General features: G+C 39.2%; 1 protein-coding gene across 5 annotated transcripts in view; it reads right to left on the reverse strand.

Moving 5' to 3' along the window:
• ST3GAL6 (ST3 beta-galactoside alpha-2,3-sialyltransferase 6) overlaps positions 1 to 21,679 on the reverse strand; it is a 48,725-nt gene that overhangs the window by 9,737 nt on the left and 17,309 nt on the right. For 2 of the 5 annotated variants that reach the window (XM_023526019.1, XM_023526018.1), the window contains 5 exons: positions 20,744 to 20,843; positions 18,449 to 18,526; positions 15,261 to 15,364; positions 13,488 to 13,551; positions 528 to 623 (listed from right to left, as the gene is read on the reverse strand). In XM_023526019.1, coding sequence (XP_023381787.1) covers positions 528 to 623; positions 13,488 to 13,551; positions 15,261 to 15,364; positions 18,449 to 18,526; positions 20,744 to 20,832 — 431 coding nt within the window. In that variant the 5' untranslated portion in view covers positions 20,833 to 20,843. Of the gene's footprint in view, positions 1 to 527; positions 624 to 8,244; positions 8,335 to 10,261; positions 10,281 to 13,487; positions 13,552 to 15,260; positions 15,365 to 18,232; positions 18,299 to 18,448; positions 18,527 to 20,743; positions 20,844 to 21,679 lie in introns of those variants that run through there. The other 3 variants (XM_011385221.2, XM_023526020.1, XM_023526021.1) reach the window with 3 other exon arrangements.

The following is a 21,679-nucleotide window of genomic DNA, read 5'->3' on the forward strand; positions in this document are numbered from 1 at the left end:
CTGCTCTCAAACCCACGATCATATCTTCCCGAGGACCTGCAGGAAACCTTCTCTCTGCCTCCATCACTCTTCCCTAAATCTTCACATGGCTAGAATTGTATGGTCACTGAGTCCAGCTTAGATGTCTCTTCAAAGTGGTCATCCGTCCTAAATTAGCCACGCAATCATTCTCTAGCATATATTTTTTAATTGTATGACATTTATTATTATATTTCCCTGTTTATTTAATCACTGTTTTCTTCCCTTCATTAGAATATAAGCTCCACAGGAGACATGAACATTGTTCTTATTTACTGCTATATCTCCTGTGTTTAGAACTGTGCCTGGCATATCAAAGGGACCTAATAAATATTTGCTAAATGAATGCACTGAAATCTAGGCTTACTCTAGTCAACAATGGAGAGACAAGGTTGTGTAATGTACTTAAAAATATCAAAGCGACTCGTCTTCCTTATAAACGCAGCTGTACTAAAGTAGGAAACCACGTTCTTTTGAAACAATGCCAGTTTAGCAAATGAGAAATTTACCTTATTATTACATCATAGGAGTCAATTTTTTCTCCTAATGTTTTATTCTTCAAAATTCCTCCATTACCAACCACGACACACTTTTTACATGGCACACTGTTGGGTAAAAGAACAGGTGAGAAATTGAGCCATCTATTACAAAACGGGGTGATTCTAAGAACCCATTCATACTTTTAAGCCAAATTTTACTTTTTGCATAAGAAGAAAAAAGAATGAATTGTGACTTATAGGTCTAGAGACATATTAGAAAAATACAAGGTTCGAGAAATAACATTCCATAGGAAGTGTATCATTGTTAGCAACTATTAACTCTATCAGCCCATACATGTTTCCTCATTTAATTCTCGCAATCATCCACTTAGATAAGTAAGCCTGATAGTCTCATTTTATAAATGAAGAAAGAGGTTCGGAAAACCTTTAGGTAACATTTCAAAGTCATACATACTCCAAATAGAACTCTGAATACAATTTGGGTCTAAATCTTTGGACTACAAAAACACTCTTCGACAAAGGATTCTGCATGTTAATATCGATACAAGTGTGTTTTGCATTACTTGTGTGTACATTTTTTACCAGCATTACCCATTCCCCTGAAATTCTAGCTCTGGGTTACTGCCGTATCTTGTTTAAGAGTGGAGATGGACAATTTGGAATCAGGTGGTGAAAGTGCAGCTTCCTTGTACCTGACCATGCTCACTTCAATTCCCCAACATGTACTGGTCCTTGGAGCTTAACCAATACAAACTAAGAATTCACTTTGTGTTCCTAGCAAAGAGCTTTAAAATAGGACACGAAGTAGAACTTCCTGTTGCCGGATGGGATCAGCCTAGGATCACAGATTGTGTACCGTCAGATTTCAGCAACTACGGCCTGGCTTGTCTGTCTCCAGGTTCTCACCACTACCTGGACAGGCCTGGAGAAATGACAGAACAGATTATTCTTTTCCTCTAGGGGATAAAACTACAGAGGGCCACAGAGACTGCCATTCCAGGACCCTCATGACATGGAAGTAGGGGGGAAAAAAATGTTTCTCTAAGAACCAGGAAATCAGCAGACCAGATGACCTCTAGGCTGTAAGGCTCTTAGGAAATTAATGAGTAGCAAAATGGTGCACATGCTGTAGCATATTTAAACAGAATATGAAGTACAGGAACCACTGAAAAGAGCCACGCATTGGCCCTGTCAGGTTAAGAAGAGACGATGCACACATTTCTATATGCGTTGTTTACTTTTTTTCACTTAGAATATGTTTAGCCCATCTATTTATTTGATAAGTTTTTAACACTTTACAGTTCTTAAGAACATTTTTACATGTTTTAATACGGGACTCTTAGTTCCCCAAACTAAAGAGTCATGTTTAAATCAGTGTCTACTAATATTACTCAGCCATTAGAAGAGATGAAATACTGACATTTGCAACAACATGGATGGACCTCGAGATAATCATGCTAAGCAAAATAAGCCAGACTGAAAAAGTTCAAAACCACATGATATCACTTATATGCGGGATATAAACCTAAAAGCAACAAAGGAACAGGACAAACAGAGACTCATAGACATGGACAGTGGACAGGTGGTTACCAGAGGGAAGGTAGGGGGAGGTAGAGGTAGGTGGACGGGGTAAAGGGGGTCAAATATATGGTAGCTGAAGGAAACTGGACTTTAAGTGGTAAACGCACATATGAATATACAGATGTTAAATTATAATGTACACCTTAAAATTATATAATTGTATTAACCAATGTTACCCCAATAAACAATCTTTTTTAAATAAATAAATAATAAAAAATTAAAAGAAAAAAAAAGTAAATCAGTGTTTACTTTGTTACAAAAGCAAGATCCAGAGTGTCACAGGTGGCAGGGACTGTGGGGAGGGGGTGGGGTGAGGACATTGTCCAAAACCTCTTATCATGATAGGTCACCATGTGCTCTACAGATGTTTATTTTTTCTAATCTCTTTCTCTCTAAGTATGAAAGTAACACCTCCAGATGCTTTCATATGCAAGCTTGACATTAATCCTTAATTCCAAGAAGAAAACTTCATCAAAGGTGCTCTCCTCTACAGCCACGTGGTAGGTATGAGAAGATGAGAGCCCTGGTAAACGTTCGAAACCACTTCCTCTCCAGGAATATTGCATCGTCCTCACCAGATCCATCCCATGAATGCTCTATAGCATGGGGCAATTCCCACACAGCCGGCTTGACCTTTTCTTCCATAAATTCGGCATCGGCTTAATGCAGATTAGGGACTGAAGTTGAAGCTGGCTCCATCCCCCCAGTGCAATGATAAGCAAGCTGGGAGGAAGCAGCTAGAAATAAATAATAGCCCTGTCCCTATGAGGTAACCTGCATAGGAGTGGAGGAGGAATATCTATAATTATGGCAGCTAAACTAACCCTCTCCCTTATGAAGGCAGCCTTGCCCTGAGCTCAGGTTCCCCAGGGCTACAGTATCCACCCTGGCTCAGGGTTCCCAGCCTGAACCCAGGCTGCCTGATTCCAACATAAGCAAACAGGCGAGGGCAGGGTTGAGAGCAAAGACTCTTATCCTGGAGTCTCAACAAAGGACTCCCAACCCACAGACTTTATCTCTGAAGCTGCCACCAGTAAGAGGTTAACTCAAGCCCAGTTCCAGACACAGCCAGTTGCATAATCACTGCTCAGCAATGAACTGACAGGTTGAACATTAGTGTTCACAGGAGTCCCCCTCAGTGTTATCTGTATCCAGCTGGATTACAGCTGGTCACCAAGCCCTCGATCACGTGTGGCCAAAAAAGCATCATGATAAGAGAAGCTACCATCTGTCACACAATATGTCCCATCTCTGCTCTTCACTCAGACTCAAGGTCCTGGACCTCCTCTCACAGGCCCTACCAAGCCTTCCAGCCAAGAAAAAAGTGAGGGAGCCCCAAGGATCAGGCTCAGAGAGAGGGTCGTTCCTCCCACCCAACTTCCCTCCTGCTTACGGTCCCAACAGGTTCAAAGACTTGGGGAAAATCGAAAGAAATCTTATAGATGCTACTTCATTCAAAAGAAGTCCAAATCTAAAGATGTTTTACAGTTCAACAGTCACCACATTTTTAGGAATTTCACTTTCTCTTTTCTTCCCTCTCAGCTTTGTAGGAAGCAGGTAGAAGGAGGGAAGGCCCTTCCTTTGCCACATAAAAAGTTTGCCAATGCCTCTGAAAGGAAATCTTGTCAATGAAATTAACCTATTCCTCCTGGTAAGGGATATGCAGGCCCACATATTTCTCTGAGGATCACATTTCACACTAGAAAGTTTGGAGAGTATCCCTAGGACTATTCTTTGGCAATAAACCCTCATTTGGCTCGTATTCACAGTGCCTCCATGGCTCTGGGACCAAAGACGTAACGGCACCAATACAGGGTCTGACACACACCTCATAATCACTGCTTCCCTCTTCACTGCAGCTACCCTCATATTAACAAAGAAGTGATTCATCGTCTCCTTGGTTTAATCCACCTGGTCTAAGCTCCTGGCTTTCCCTGCTTCCTTAGGTTAGGTGTAACTTCCAGTTTCCTTTGAGTGACTGTATAACTTCACCATATTTAATTAACTTTCATGAACAAGTAGCTGCAATAAACTGTGAAGCCCTAGAGGGCAAAATAGTACCATTTATATTTCCGTATCCTCTAATCCAGCGGTCTCCAACCTTTTTGGCACCAAGGACCGGTGCTTCTATGAGAATCTAAGGCCTGATGATCTGAGGTGGAGCTGAGGAGGCGATGCTAGTGGAGAGTGGCTGCAAATACAGAAGAAGCTTCACTTGCTGGATCGCCTGCCATTCATCTCCTGCTGTGAGGCCCGGTTCCTAACACGCCATGGACCAGTATCGGTCTGCAACCCAAGGGTTGGAACCTCTAACCTAAAATTTCCCGATTCACAGGCTTCGCATTTTAGAAATCGGCTTGGTTGTTATACTAAGTGTGGTGGTCATTTTCCTACTTAATGTCTAGAGAAGCAGTATCTGTTCTTCCTTCCCCCACCCTAGAAACAGGCAGGGAAATGCACATACTCCAAACCACTCACCCAGAAAACAAAGCCATTCCAGAGTGCTTGAACCCATTAATGGGAAATGTGGAAAGCTGCTGAAGCCATAATGGTAAGAGAATACACTTCCCCCAGGGAAAAGGCATGTTTCTCATCAAGTCAGGCAAATCCAGAAGTCACTGCCTTATGCTGAGGAAAACATCAACACCATCAATGCAGAGAAAGTAAACTTGAATTGCCCATTTCAAATTACCTATCATCTGTCTTCTTTTCTGAATTGTTTCTAACATTCATTTTTCCCTTTAGCAGCATTATATGTATTAAAATAAATCGCTCCATCTTAAGTGTAAAATCTATGGCAGATCCCACCAGGTATATTTCCAACACCCATTACCCCTTGTGACTTGCTAGCAGGGCCCTGCTTTCATAAGCCTAACAATGGTGACTACATCCCTCTGCCAATAGTTGGTCTAGAGGTACCACATGACCCACCCCCGGGGCAATAAGATATTAGAGAAGTTCATTAGATGCTCTGGAAAGATTTTACTCCTAGTAAGTTTGAGCAGAACACTTTCTTTTTATCCACCCCTTCCTTTCTGCTTAAATGTGGACATGTAATGACATAAAGTAAGAGCAGCTACAATCGTCTTGCAGTTAATAGGGAAAGGCAAAGAGAGCCAGCCACAGAGAAGCTGCCCTGACGTCACTAAGCCACTAATTCAATCTCATAACCAGAGCTACTCCATACAGATGTGCAGGTTGTATACAGTCCAACTATAGGGTTACTAGATGTGTGTGAATTGCTACTCCTTGGAATTGTACAATCCAGTGTGTGTAGCCATACACAGCCCACCCTGCAAGCTAGAACCATAAACCTGCAGACCCAGAAACCACATAACTATGAAGTACAGGAAATAAAGGTCTGCTCTGTTTAAATCAATTTTAATCAGGAAGATTGTTATTTGTAGCCCAAATATCCTAAAACACTGTGCAATGGACTGAGGGTAGAGACCTGACGACTAATTCTGGCTCCCCCATTCGGCACCTCTGGACTCTGGCCTAGTGACCTAACCTCGGACTTCAGTTTGCCCTTTTGTGAAGTAAGGCAATCACTGAGGTCTTGAATGTTGTTATTCTGTGTTGCACAAGGCCACTTTCGCCAGCATGTGTATCATGGTTTCTGTAGCTCTTCCCAACAACTACAGTAGTTGCTACAAAACAGGTAGTGGCTGCTCTTGCCTCTATACCACATATGACTCACTTTGTTGAATCGCAACTTCCTCCCCACCCCCGCCCTCAAGTTTTCATCCTGGCTGGAAATGCTGCTGTGTAAAGAAACCCTGCAAACCAGCAGGGGGTCCCGAGTAGCGATGCAGACACTGATATCCCTAACGGGGCTCAGGTTCTTTTTAATAAATACACTACTAATGTATAAGTCTTCTTCTTTTTTAAGTTGTCCAAGGCTATGCTCCCACCCTGGCTGGTTGCTAATCTGACCCAGCTCTGCTGATGCCAACATAATGGGTTCTGCCTGATTGAGCAACTGGGCAGCTTTCACAAGTCCCCATCCACGAGCAGGCAAATGACTTAACACTGATGCTTCCGTTAGGTAAGATGTTTGTGTCTAGTCACTCTACAACCAGCTATACAAGGACTGAAGCATTCTTCACAGAATCTGGCATGCTTCCACAATGTGATGTTGGCGGTTAGGATGGGGAGCTAGTTCATGCCTTTTAAGTGAGAGCTGACGTTTTGTGATTCAGGGTTTCTGCTCCTCTGGCTATAGGAGGATGTGCTCCCACTTAGGAGAAGCAGCAAGCCCCGGGCCCAGGGTGCAAGCTAGTGCTAAGGAGCTACACGGACGGGCGAGAGGGGTCAGGGCCTTGCAACGCTGGCACATTTTAAGAACTGCTTTTTTGTGATGCAGTTCCCTTGAAGTATCCTCAGTCGTTAGTGAAGTTTGTGAAGCATGGCCACTCTTTGTGAGCTGTGCTGGAGAACAAAGAGAGGAACCCAAGTCCTGAGAAATCCACAGCAGCAGCATATAGATAAAATGACAAAAAGAACTAGAGATGGTTTGTTCTAGGCATGGCCTCACGGTGCCCTCTGAGCAAAGTACTGCAGAATCTAGAAAGGAAACTAGAGGTCACCTCCACCATCCCTGTTTTTCTAAAGCCTTTTTTAAATTGAAATATAATTTACAGGCCATAAAATTCACCATCATAAACAATAAAATTCAGTGAGTTTTAGCATATTCACTAAGCTGTGCAACAATCGCCACCATCGAATTCGGAACATTTCATCACCCCACAGAGAAACTCCAGTAGCAGGCACTCTCCATCTCCCCCTCAGCCCAGTCTCTGGCAACCACTTATCTCCTTTTGATCTCTGTCTATTCTGGCTATTTCATATAAGTGGAGTGATATCATATGTGGTCTTTTGCAACTGCTCCTTTCGTTTATCATCATAATGCTAATGTTTTCAAGCTTTATCCATAGTGTAGCATGAATCAGCACTTCGTTCCTTTTTATGACTGATTAATATTCTGTTGTGTGGATATATGGTTAATTTATCTATTCAGCAGCCACTGAACATTCGGGTCGTTCCCACTTTAGGGAGATTACGAATAATGCTGCTATGAATATTCATGTATATGTCCTGTGTGGACATATGTTTTCAATTTAAGCTTACTCTTTTGAAATAATTCGACACTCACAGGAAGTTGTAAAATAGTTCTGAAAAGTCCTGTGTACCCTTCACCCGGTTTCCCTGGTTACACTGACTTAATGATCGTACACTGGTTACACGGTCTTAACTCTTAACTATTAAAATCGACTTTGGTATAATATGCACGTAGAGTTCCACCCCTCTCTTTTACATAAAACCAAGGTTCAGAAGCTCAAAAACGTGCCCAAGGTGGCAGGGCAGTTAGTGCTTTTTTCACAAGCGCCAATCCCTCTAATTAAATGGCCCATGACCATCCATCTCCTCACTCTCCCCACTACCAGAAAAAGACCACCTATCTTGCAAGTACTCCTTTTCTAATAGCCTTGTTATCACTCCTCTGCTGCCAAAGTCCTGGTCTGAGCATTTCCATAAAAGGAGGAACACGAAAAGAAAAACATATGATGAAAAATCGTTTTAAAATGTTGTTGTTTAGAAGAGCTAGAGGTGGTGGCTAGCACGGCATTGTGAATATACTAAATGCCACCGATCTGTTCACTTTAAAATGGTTTGTTTTATGTTACGTGAATTTCACCTCAATTTAAAAAAATGGTTGTCAACATTTCTTTGAGACTTTTTCTCTTTGCCATACTTAGGATCAGCTGGTTCAGAGGCAGAATCAGAGAGAAGGCCAAATGGCACATTTACTATGCATGACCTTCGGGGTGAGTGAGAGTTGAGGAAAGAAAAAGTATTCTTCTGTAGTATGTGTTCCAAGAAGAGTCTATCATGATCATGTATCTTTAAGAGGAAAAAAAGAACTCTATTTAACATATATCTGTTTTCAATGAACTTACACATGTACCCTGGAGATGTTTTAGTTTAACCCTGTAAAAGTACTAAAGATCATCTGGTAAGACAGGTTTGAAGTTAAGGATAACAGCATAAGCTATATTCAAAAACGGGGGGAAATTTGTTGCTCTGGAAATCTTAAAAAATATAACCAAAAGAATTCACAGTTCCAGAATTTTCTTGCCCTTACCTCTTCAGATGATGCTGCTTAAGATGTTCAATTGTGCAGTCTTTCCTGTCTTTTCTCTGCTTGCTAAAATGTGAAGGGAGGAACTGGAGAATGGTAGAAGTCCAGAGGCCTCCTAACTATGACTTCAAGTAATCTTTGGACCTCTGTTTTCTCATCTTTAAAATGAGGGGGTGGGAGTAGATAATCTCCATCCCTCCTTGCTCTGACCACCTCTATGACTTCACTAATTTGCTTCTGGGTCTGACCCTCAGTCCACGCAACACAGCAAGGACAGGTTAGCTTAGATAATTAGGATTCTTTAGGGAACAATCCAACATTTACCCTACTCCAACCCACGGGGCCAGCACTCAGGAGAGAAATGCAGAAAGAACATAAAGGAAAAATCCCACGATTATACTTTCTGTTAAAAACACATACCAAAAAGATAAATAAAATAATAAAATAAAAGGGGTAAGCACGTGTCCTAATATATGGTATCAGCTTTTCACAGAAAACTGAGAGAACTCCTGTGACAAAATTCGGGGGAAAGGCAATTTTCTATAATACGAATGTTTTTCTAACAGATGTGATTATAAGGAGGGAGGCAAATTATTATAATTATTATTTGGTAACCAAAGAACCGATGTGGGTTTTGAGGTTTTTTGGAGGGGGAAAGGAGGAGGTAGAGCAAAGAACAAGCATGGATTTGTTACAACTCCAGGGCTCTTTCACAGAGTGTTATGGCTAAACACATACACTTCTGTTCCCTTCCCTCTTCATTTCTGGCCCCAATTCTTCATAGTATTAACTTTAGAAAAAGGTTCCCTCTGCCTCAGAGTTACTTTACTACCATTACCTTATAAATACGGCATAAATAAGACCTCCATAAGAGACGCCACTCCAAAATGATTTACAGCACCAATATGTTTTCGCAGCTTGCACAGGATATCAATTCTCCAAGAGAGAAACCACAGTTGGCTGCTTCAAGCACTGAGCTATGTTGTTATAGAGTTACATAGTAACTCACTTTAGAATCCTGACCTTTACCAGGCACAGAAACAGGTGGGGACTTAGGAAAACGGTGGAGAATACTAATGACAACTGCTAGTTTCCCCTCAATAATCATGTTTACTTTGTCCATTAAACTAGGACTCCTTTTTTTTTTTTTTTTTTTAAGATGAGCACACAGCCCGGTAGAATAAAGGCTACATTTTCCAATTCACCTTATATCTAGGTGTTACCTTGTGATTATATTCCTAGTCAACAGGATATAATCATTGATGGCTAGCAAATGTTTAACAACCAGTTCTCGTTAGGAGGGAGGAAGACGATGGGGAAAGCCCTGGTTTGTAATGTTTGCTAATTTCCATGGTATAAATCATCCCACCATGGGTAATTTCAAGCTTCCACCCTGATGGCACTGAACACAGATTTGGGAAGAGCTAAAGCTTTCACGAGTTGGTACCAACCGGCTCCAGCACATCACTGAATGTAATGAAGTGTTATATGTGATTTCTGGGATCTGTCCTGAGAGAAGAAGGCAAATCTCAATGGATGGAGCATGCCCTTCCCCCTTCCTCCTTCCTGCAGACCAGAATGGAGATGCGACTGGTGGAAGTCCAGCCATCACAGTGGACCACAAGGAAGAAGTTGTGTATATAAAAATGGCAGAGTCACAATAGAGAGGCCCCATGTGCTCATAGTTGCTGGGCTGGCCCTGGAATGCTTACCTGAAAACTTCATTTACATGACAACTGTGAGAAAGAAGAAAACTTTTATCTTGTAAATGCAACTAATATTTGGAATTTTGCTATTCATTATAAAATCTACCCAATTTAGGGCATCACACATGTTGAATAAGATAATTGAACAAAACTAAGATTACATCTGGTAGAATCAAAGAATTCAGATTTGAAACAATGACAAAAACAAAAATGTCTGAAGCTTTCTGGAAGGGACAAAAGAGGATAGAGGGAGAATAAAGTATTGGTGAAGAGAACAGCCAAAGGAAAAAAGAACGTGAAAGGGCGGATCTCACCTCTCTCCACCTCAGCCCCTCCTCTGTGACCTACAGACCCCACAATAAGGAGCGAGCAAGCCTATGCCAACAGGCTTCCTCCTCCAACTTGGGGCCAGCTTCAGAACCCACAGTTGGGGATCAGGGAGGACTCTCCCACTAAGGGCAGTCCAAATTCTCTGCTTGAGAAAGGACTGTTCTCAGACCTGCTTCTTCTAGAGCATTTTCCCAGGCCAAAAGGAGAAATGAGAGAACTACAAGGTCACTTGGAGGACAATCTTAGTTACCTCAGGGGCAGCAATAGGCAGTTTAGTACGCCTGCCTTTCTGCAGTATATTTAAAATGTATTGTTCTTTGTGTTGCACACTGGGTTCCAGCCAAAGGTAGAATGACTTATTTAAAATATAGGTAAAATTTATGGTATGCGAACCCCTCCCAAAAGTTAATATGCAAAGAGAAGATAGTAATGTCACAAATATGTTCTTATTGTGAATGAAATGGGGATTATGCAATAAACCTGACAAGCTCAGGGGAACCACATGGCAGGCCTGTCAAGCTCAGTGGCCAAATGTAAGTACAAAGAATGGTCTGATTACAAATTCCTAACTGGACAGGTCATAAACAGTAGTCACATCCCAGGGCTATAGCTTCCTTAGCAAAGGTCAATCTTTACCTGAAGTAAGCTCTGTCCATTTTTCTTATGCATCTAGGATAACATACCTTAGAAATGTCACAATAATTTTCTTTTCTGGAAGTTACCACTGACACCAGAGCACAAGACCACAAAACCCCTCATAGTTATCTTATTCTTCACATACCATCTCTATGTGCTTTAAATGTTAATTATTAACTATCCTGTAGCCACCAATATAAAAGAAGTATGTGTTTCTCCACGTTGCCTTTTATCCAAGCCTAGAGATTTCCCAAATTTGTTTTCTCCTGCCTCCTTAATTTACCACCAGTGGATTTTATGCACTTTCCTATGTTACCTCCCTTAATTCTAACATATAAAATGCAAACATAAAAGCTGCAAAACTGCCATTCTCTGGAGCATTTGTGATCTTACTCCCCGGCATGTCGTCAGTTTGGTTCAAGTAAACTCATAAAAATTCTCTGCAAGTTTGGACATTTCTACATCAACATCATCTACTTTCAAAATACTCTTTCTGATGTCTCTAGGGAACAGGTTTGCACACGTCTAACAAGTAGTTCAGCAACGCTGACTATCTGAGTACATAACCATGCTCACTTTGTAGGGATCTTACAGGGATGTTTTCCGTTCACTCTACACCTGACAAGTCTCTTGATCTAAATTAACTCTATCTCTGTCTCTTAGCAACTTTAGACTAAAGGACTATTGTGCAATCACCATGGTTTTCTATCTCTCCTTCACCACCCACACCCACCACCCTCCCAATATAGGAGTGTCCCAACAAGTCTACTGCTACAAATACAGGACATGCTAAGTACATGACATGGGTTGATAGTGGCCGGTGAGGGGGTTACTCTCAGTGACAAAGGGAGGGGGCAAGGAACAGCAAGACCAAGTCAGCAAGGAGAGGAAACAGCCTGGCCCAGGCACACACACAGATGGTGAACACCTGTGTCAGAAGAGGCTCTGAAACCAACTGAATAAAGCATAATTTAGTTATAAGATAAAAAACAATCAAAAGCAAAACTTTCACATACCCTACCCTCAAGAAGTACAAATTAGTAGTTACAAAATAGTCACGGGGATGGGGAGTACAGCATAAGGAATATAGTCAATAATATTGTAATAACTACGTATGGTGCCAGGTGGGTACTAGACTAATCGGGGGGGAATCACTTCATAAATTATATAAATGTCTAAACACTATGTTGTACACCTGAAACTAATATAAAACAACATCGAATGTCAAAAAGAAAATAAAAATGCTGTAGCTCACATTTACAGGGCTAAGGATCTTTTTAAATATTTGCAGATACTGGCTGCAAGTATTTAAAATATATCCATTATCACTCAAGTCAGAAATCCAGGCACTGGATAAATCTATCTAGGTTCACATCCTGGCTCTGGCATTTATCAGCCGTAACAAAGTAAGTATGTTTGCCTAACCTCTTTTTCAACATTTAAAAAAATGGAGATCGTTGACCATACTTTGCAGGGTGATTGTAAAAATTAGAAAGAATTAATATAAAGCAGATGCCAAAGGTCTGCACAAAACAAAAGTCTATAAATGAGAGCTATAAAAATTTAAGGTTAGAAAAGAATATATATGGTTGCTGTCGATATGCTATCAAAAATTGCAATTGAGATTAGCTTGATGGCATAGTTTTAAACTATAACAAGTACAAACTGAAATGACCCAACATATATTACATAACTCACACTTCAATAATCTGGGCCCTCAAAAGAAAAAAAGTGAGATGAACTCAGGCAAAATCTAGCACTGCTCTTCCCACTCTGTTCTATAAATGCTATCTTCATTTTCACATCTCTGTCCACTAGCCCATTTCTGCATCCATCAAATTGCACCTCTGCTCTCTTGAGCAAGAAGGCAGATTGTGCATTTCCTCTTTAATGGAGGTCTGACACCTACAACTACCCATATCATCCAGCTGGGCCACAGGCTGAATTCTGAAGGGTAACTTAAAACATTGTGAAATAAATCTATCTCTGTAAAATAAGTCTACTTTCTACAAAATCGATCTGTGGCGATTCAATTCCTAGGGGGTTAACTGGACACTAAAATTTTCTAAAAGCTAAACTATCTTTTGTAGTCAGAAAATATAGTTCCGAGCAACTATTTGCTTCCCTTGAATATAAATGAGTAAGAGGATGAGAGCTGTTTCTGAAATCCAACATTCAAGTGAAACACAAGATTCTTCTGAGCAGGTTCGGAGAGGTATGGGAAGGCATGGGAAACAGCCCATGGAAGGAGGCTGTGAGCTGATTAACAGGGGGCGTTAATTAATTCTTCAGGAACAACTTAGGAAAGATGAATGTGGGTTAAAAATGTCCTGACTTTGCAATAGCATTACTCATAACGCACTCTGCAAACTTTTGAGTCAACCAATCATGCAGCTTCTAAATTAATTTTGTAGTTTGTTTATTTCAAGTGTCATAGAAATAACTACTAGATGTTTTAGTTATGCACAGATGCTATGGAATTTTCCTCAGTGACTACATTTCACATAGGGGTGCATATTTTGAACCACTGTAGCCAAAACTAAAAATTGAACACAAGCAAGGAAATAAACTCACTTATCGAACTCATCAAAGAGGTCGCAGCTCTGCAGTTTTGAAAGAGCAAGTTGAAAATATTCCACTGGAAAACAAATGGAGTATTGTGAATAAAAGGAACCATGGCTTCTTAGGTAGATAGTAAGCCACCTTACCCCCACCCTTCCCCAAACCCCTTTTCCAACTGGTATGGCTGCATCTGATTTCTTCTGTGGTGAAAATTCATGATATCACTGCCATTAGCCAGCGGTACTTAATAGGCACACTCAAAACGGTAAATGCTCTAAGGACACGTTCCAAAAACCCCAGAAAAATAAGAGGCTTGATCTGAAAACAATCATAAACAAGTAACCCCAAAATTAGCACTATACGATGATTCTGAAACTGACATCAGTAATCAATATTCAGCAAGTTTAACCTTATTTCACTATCAAATTCTCTGCAATATATTTTTAAAACACACACACACATACACACACAGTTGTTAAATAAGCAAAATCTAACTCAGGAAACTGTAGGCTTGTCGCCACCTGGGCTTTTAGGGTCTCTCAAAAATCGAGAGCATAAACCTGTGTAAGGTCAATCAGTTATCAAGCAGAGGAAAAAGTATTTCTTCATTAGTAGATGGAATAATTCTCTCTAAATTTAGCAAAAATAAAATGTCTACTGATTAAATTTTAAAAATTGGTCAAGGTAATGTAGGGAAGAGGCAAGAGAATTAAAATGTTAAATCAAGCTACATTCAGAGACTGCAATATGCTGATCAGCCCTGCAGCCAGGCCACGAGGATGCCTGCAGAACAAAGGAAGATTCCGCTGGGATTGCTGACAACCCATTTCCCACACCTCTGAAGGGGAAACAGGAAAAACAGAGTCTTTAAGTGGCTGCCCTACACAAATAAAATCATTCATTTCCTATGGCTAAAACCATGGGGAACCTATGGATTAAAGTCTGGGAACTGCCAGCAGGCCTCTCATGCTACATACTCGGCTACATCCTCTTCAACTTCCCCTTCCTCACTGCATGTCCATAGCAAAGGAAATGGGTAAACAACGTCTTTAAACCATAACTCACAGGAACTAAAAAATGTTTGAGAGGGGGTCCCTCTCAATGTCTTTCTATCAGTCTCTCTCAGTCTTCTTCTCAGTTACTCTCACTGTCTTTTTCTCGGTACCCATTACTCTGTCTCTCTCACGGTCCTAGTCTTTCTTAGTCCCTCTCACTCTCTGTCTCTGAGAGGAGACCACACTCTATGGAGTGTTACCCATTTTTTAATAAACTTTCCCTTTGACTCTAACTTTGGCGTGTGTGTTGAATTCTTTCTACACTCTCTGCCAAAGGACCCTCTTCTTCTCTTGATGCAGGGCTTGATCACCCCCCACTCGGGGAAATTTGCCCAGTCCTGCATCAAAGGGACTAGAGCTTGCTGATGAAATCAAATAAAACTCAGGCTAAGAGTTGAAATGGGAGATCGGGAGGAAGTTAACCCAGAGGGTTTATCATGCTAATTCTAAATTGGAATAAGGTGAAGCATCAGACCTTGTTAATAAAATAGTGGCAAACAAAAGTAAAAAGCAGTGTCTAACAAAAGCCTACCTTTTTAATTCTTTTATTCTACACTGCCTCAAAAGAACTTATATTTTAAAATCAACTCCTCAACCCATCCCAAAATTATACTCTTTAGGAATCACTATAAAGCAGAAAGATTCAAAGGCCTTAAAAGTATATAAAAATATGATTCATATCAAACACCACTCATATTTAATAGGGCAGGGCAAGAAAAATATTACTGACCTGATGTTCTTATTCCATAAGGCAAATCAAACTTATCACTACCATACAAGGAAGCAATCTTTTTAAAATCAGCTGCACAAAGGAAAGGGTGAAACTGATAAAACCTGGAAGAAAAGGATAAAAAATGATTTTCTCAAATGCTTACAATACTTGCAGGCTTTTAAAGTCACAACTAACTAGATTTAATGTGGGTATGTATATATGTCTAAATAAATAAATAGTCATAACTGAAAACAACTCTAGTGTATCATTCATATTGCTATATTGACTGTATGAATATATACCTATTTTTCAAAAGGTAAAATCATCTTAAACGGTACTTAAATATTATATAAAATGAGATATGCAACAGAACTACACAAACCGAATGGAAACACTTTCTAGGTTGTGGAATCAGAATTATGTAACAGCTTTGAGGACAGGGGCTGGGAGAACAAAATTTAAAAACAAACCAACACCAAGTGATAAAATGTTAGCCATATACAGCAAGAAACAAAGAAAGTAATAGGAGGAAATAAAAGAATTGATGCTAAGCTACTCCCAAATGAAAAGATGCCATATGTATTGTCAGCTATTATAATAAAAATTACATTAAAATTTGATGTAGCTAGAACTAAACTCTTGATATCATTACATTAAAATATATGTACTCAAGAACAAGAACCACAGGCATTTGCCTTGTTATTGCCTGCTCTGTCCTGAAAGTACTCCCCACCTAGGGTATTCCCTCAGACAAGACAGGAAGCTTGATGAGAATAGGGTGCGCCTCTTTCTTCTCACTTTCAGCACCTGGCACTGAGTACGCAGGCCACATATGTTTAATAAGTGATTAAATGAATTTCGACTCCAAATTATTTCTTTTGCAACCATTATGAAACAGAAAAGTATAAAAGTTTTAATTTTTTTTTTTTTAATTAAAGCGAAAGAACAGGTAAAGCTCATATTAAAATATTATTTTTACCTACCAGGACTGGATACTACAGAGCAAATCGAGCTGATCTTTACCCCAACCCCCACACAGGGCCATATCTTTCTAACTTTATCAGTTTTGCCCTTTTCCTAGTCTAAAACCTGGAGGTGGAGATCAGAATGCCCTGAGGTTTCACAGAATGGATACAAACAGCAGTAGAGTAGGAGTGCCACCCAGGAGCCACTAAACTTGGACAAGTCACAGGAGCTTAAGATCTATGGCGCTGAGCTAAAAACTCCCAGGTATTCAGACTAAGGAAACAGGTGAGAGACCAGCCCTTTCTGCTATGATATGTTTCCCATATTCAGTTGTTATAGTGATAGCAGCCTCAGGGGTCCAGCCACTCTTGAAAGGTCATTTGTATAACAGCGTTGATGTCCAAGTTCAGGATCTGTTCTGGGAGAGGAAGCGTCAGGTCACCTGACTTAAGATTGAGAAGAAGCTCAAGATCTTCTCAATCTTCCCTGGGAAAGGGAACCACAGATGACTTTGTACCCTGAGGACAAGGCAATAAAGGACTCTTCTTTGGAGTTGGTGGGGTGATCATTAATGTCTATTGCCAGCCAGACCTTGCACTAGATGACTTACATTTTATTTCTAAATGAAATAATTGTTTCAAACCATGTCTCTCACACAGTAGGGACTCAATAAGTACCAGCCTCAATTTGTAATAACTACACATTACATTGTACTATATTACATTGTATTCTATTACCAAATATTATATTACATTACATTTCTGCTGCTGTTACATCTATAAAAGCCTGGAAAGGTAAGTAAAGTCTATTTCCTTTCAGATAAAGAAACTGAAGCTATGAGAAGTGAAGTAACTATACAGTATTATCTGGGGTGAATAACCCAGATCTGACAGAGCTGAAATCCACACCTAAGGAAGGATGCACTCGCAGCACTGCAGGTAACACCTCCAGGTTTCCTAGGAGGGCTTCTTCTGATCATTACTGGCAAAAGAGATAGCGCTGCCCTCAGAGTACTATTCACATGATAAATGTAAATCTACTTGTCACTTAAATTGTAGACTTCTACACCTGCTAATAAGCAATCTCACATAAATACTTTAACCCTTTTAGGTTTTATTAAAAGGAAATATCTTTTTTTTTTTTTCACTGAAGTTGAAGAGTACCTTGATTCTAGAGCAGTATTTTAAACCTGCAGTCTGCAACCCATATTTAGTTTATGAAATCAATTTTGTGAGTTACAATCAGCATATTTTTAAGAAGTAAATAGAACAGAACACAGATCATCTTAACTACAAATGATAAAAATGCTTTCTTTTCTTATTATAAATATGCATGTATATTAAGTTACAAAGTAAAATGTATTTCTTACTATGGGCCATGGTTGAAAAAGTATAAAATCACTCTTCTAGTTTTTTAGTGACCCTAACTGGACACACCCGCATGGACAGGTTACAAACTGCCATGACACACCTATAAACATATGCAGAAATAGTTTATGTATCTACGGTTTTCCAGAGAGTTGGTTGCTTTTAAGGAGATCTGTAGCCCCCAAAAGGCAAGGAACTAGTAATGGAAAGGTGCAGTAGTATAATAGAAGAAAATAAGAACATGTGAATTTTTGATCCTTAATGGATATAATGCTGAAAAACTTATACCTATTTTACACAATTAAACATGCCCATACCAGATTGCCATTTATTTCTATTTATTGAGAATCACTTTTGACCAGCAATCTGGCAAAGCTGGGGTGACAGAGAAGAAATATTTTTGTGGATGGAAGAGTAAATTCCCTAACAAATCCTGACAACCATAATGAAAAATCACTATTTACATTCTATGTAGATGAATATGTAGTTCATTAAAATTCAGGAAAATTTTCTAACTGTAAAGTTTAACCTGTAGGCAAGGAAAAAACCACAAAATAAAAAGAATGGAAAACAACATAGGAAGACAAGGGGGTGGAAAACCCTAAAAAAACAGTTCACTTTTTATTATTGAACACAAATAGACCTCTCTAATCTCACCTGTGTGAAAAGAACACTGATCTGATTGAGTCCTTCACTGTCGTTTCTTAAATCATATGCAGAGCTCTAACAAGTACAAAAAGAGAAGATACTCAAGTTCTTCCTTAAATATAGGGAGTCCACTTTATACCACTAAGACTTATATGAAAAAAAAGTAAACAGTGTGGAAAATGACTGCAAACATTTTGTACGCCATAATTTCTTTTTTATTTTTACCTCAGGAGAGAGGCAAAAGCTGGCTTTGATAAACAAGGCTGGATCTTATTTCTCCGTTTCATTTCCACAGGTGGCACCCTATGAGACAAAAATAGTGTCAGTCAGAAAGCAGGACCGGGCAGCCACCCAAAGGTAAGCAAATGCCCTGGGAACGCACTTGGTGCCACCAATGAGAGGCCTCTCAGGCAGGAAATACGAATCCTCACAGCAGGCCAAGGTATGACGGTACCTTCACCAGGTCCTGCTTGTATTTGCGAATTCATGGATGCAAGGCAAGAGAGGTGGAAAAGGCTGAGATGATTAGCAACCCACAAGTAATTCAAAGAACAGTGAACCAGAGGACCCTCTGAGAAGCGCTTGGATTACTGCACTATGGAAGCCACAATCTGGCTTGCTTTTTACAAGTTCCCAAAAGCCTGAGAAACCCAGCTCACACCAAGTGCACAAGCAGGACTTTCCTGTCACATCTGGGATACCTACTAGCAGCGGATACCACAGAAACACTGACCTGAGCAGGTTCCACAGACCCTGCCTTGTGATCTGGTGACTCCACGAATCACACTACTTAGAGTCATATCTAACTCTCCTCTGTTCCTGACACAGGTTAGGCCCTGTGTGTCTCCTGAATAGAGCAGTTGTCTCCACAATTTAAAAGGGTATTGTGAAACAAGACAGAAAACAAAAATAAATGAAGGGGATAGGGTGGCAGGATCCAGATTTAGCCAGGAAAGAGGAAAACAGCTTAATGTAAGAACATATTAATGATCATCAATTATCTGAAGAATTAATCTAAAAAGAAAACTAATCACTTTTCTTATATAATTCATAGGATTCAAACTGGAAGAAACAGTCTAAACTCTTCATGAATAGACTCAATTTTCAATTTTGGAGGGATACCAAATCTTCATAGTTAGAACTGCTAGGTTTTTAAACCATAAGGCTAGTAATGCCCTTATGCAGAGAAACATCTTTTGTGAATACCACAAATGGCAAGAATTCCCTGATTTACATGTAAGGAAGATACATAAATATAGTGGACCAGCACATCAGGTCACAAAAACTAAATTATATTTAGAGGACAAGATGAAGTATACTATCTGATGTCTAAGGTTATTAAGAGATAGAAACCAAACTATTTTGGGTTGTAAAGACAAACTTCGGGCGGCTTTAAAAAAAAAAAAAAAAAGACAATTACCTGTCTTAAATAGTTGTTAAGGAAGCAAGTTCACAGCACAAATACCCATCTGAGGTAATTGCCCAGGGTACTTTCTGTAACTGGAGTAAAGTGTTAGCTTAGGAGTGACATGAACACCCCTCAAATCCTGATGATAAAAGACTGCTCAATTCAGACCCTTTTCATTGACTTCTTTATCATTACCCCTGTAACCAACAATAAAATTTGTAGGGAAGTAGCAATCTAGTAAGCTTCTTGCTTTTTCTTCTGTTCTTGTTTTCCATTACTAAGTGTGGGACAGAGACAGGATGTGGCAGAAATGGAGGGAGATTCCTGTGGTATAATTTTCATGTAGTGTATAATCAGACTTCGAATTCTCTAGCACGACATTTAAATCCAAAGCCTAAAACTTACAGCTAAATCCACCCACCTGGCACTGGGTTTTTTCCAGTGACTATATGTTTAACTTCCTTCTATGAAGAGCATTTCAATTATTTTGTAGTCAGCCAGTGATGACATTAAATGCAGAAGTAGCTGTTTTTTTATGTAGTGAGCACGGGCTGGAAACATGATCTAGGATCTATTATTGAAACACTGGCAAAGAATACTAAACTTTGTCCAAGATGGGAAGTTGTCATGTGATTTATTTTGACATAGCCATACACTACCACCCACTTAGGATTTAAAGGTCATCAAAACTTTATTCCTAGACAAAGGATTGACAAAGGAGAAAAGGATAAAAAGCAGATTGTTTTAAATAAAGAAAACCATATGTAGTCTCTACATTTTATCAACAATCTCTTAACCAAGCATTTTAGGCTCTAGAAGTCAAGTACCATAGAGTCCATGTATTCCATCAGTTCAAAGAGATGAAATATTATATAAAGAATGTTATATCTCAAAGATGGGCAACACCACTGCTTCATTAGAAAGTCAATAAAATGTGTTGCTTATCATTTTTAAACTGTTAGAGATAAAGTTTACAAGATACTAGAATGGTAAAAGTTTATAATGGAAAGCGAAAAAAGGTTCAAAATGATGCAAGGGTTTGTAATAGGTCCCTCTAATAATTTGTGTGTCTGTGTCAAAGTTATTTTTAAATAGCAAAAATGAAAACTTACCAATAGGCATTCGTTCCCCATAATATACAATGCAACACATAATACAGGAAGACAGCACTCAGGAATATGGCCACGAGGTACCCTCTCATGGCTGGCCCACCTGAAACAAAAGGAATGAAGTACAAAGAAAAGGCAAGAATGTTATACAGATGGATTTACCCCAATGGCTCAAATTTAAGTGTTAGTGAATAAACACATAGAAGGGGGAAAGTAGAATAAAAATGGTATAGGCCTATTATTTTGGAAATGCCAACTAAATGGGCAGAAAGAGAATTTTTTCCTGTCTCTCTTCATCCTCTTATCTTTAATCAACACAACATAATGTATGTGTAGACCACAAAACAGTTCCATAGTTTCAAAGCTAGTGGCTTCCCTACTACTTTCTCATGTTAGATAAGAAAAACTTTCATTCAGAACCAAATTTTACACTTCTACTCCATATTCAAAACTTTTTTCAATATCTATTTTCTCCTTTAATAGAAAGTAAATATATGCCTTAAGATGTAAATAAACATTTCATTTCTTCAGTGATCAAAATGACTTTTAAGTGCTACAAATTATAATTTTTACAAGTTTTTTCTAATTTTAAAAAACTGAGAAAAAAATCTATTAAAAATATTTCCCAAACCCTCAATTTTAATAGCCTTTTATATGCACCTATTTGATTTTTCAATATCATAGCACAGATAAATTCAGCTAAATACTTGTTTACTTTTATATTAAATGACAGTATAGCAGTATAGTTCATTGCACATTTGCAGACAAAAAACTTGACACAATTCTAGAATATAAATGCAAAGAAAAAAAGAAAACCTTTTAGAGAATTCATATTTTTTAAAAAACTAAAACATGTTTATTTACTTCCCATTTTTGCTTCAAGGACAGAAATGAGTAAGTTCTCATTTTCACATGTAATTAAAAGCAAAAGACAAATTT

This window comes from Pteropus vampyrus, unplaced genomic scaffold (genome assembly GCF_000151845.1).
Source record: "Pteropus vampyrus isolate Shadow unplaced genomic scaffold, Pvam_2.0 Scaffold674, whole genome shotgun sequence".
NCBI lineage: Eukaryota > Metazoa > Chordata > Mammalia > Chiroptera > Pteropodidae > Pteropus > Pteropus vampyrus.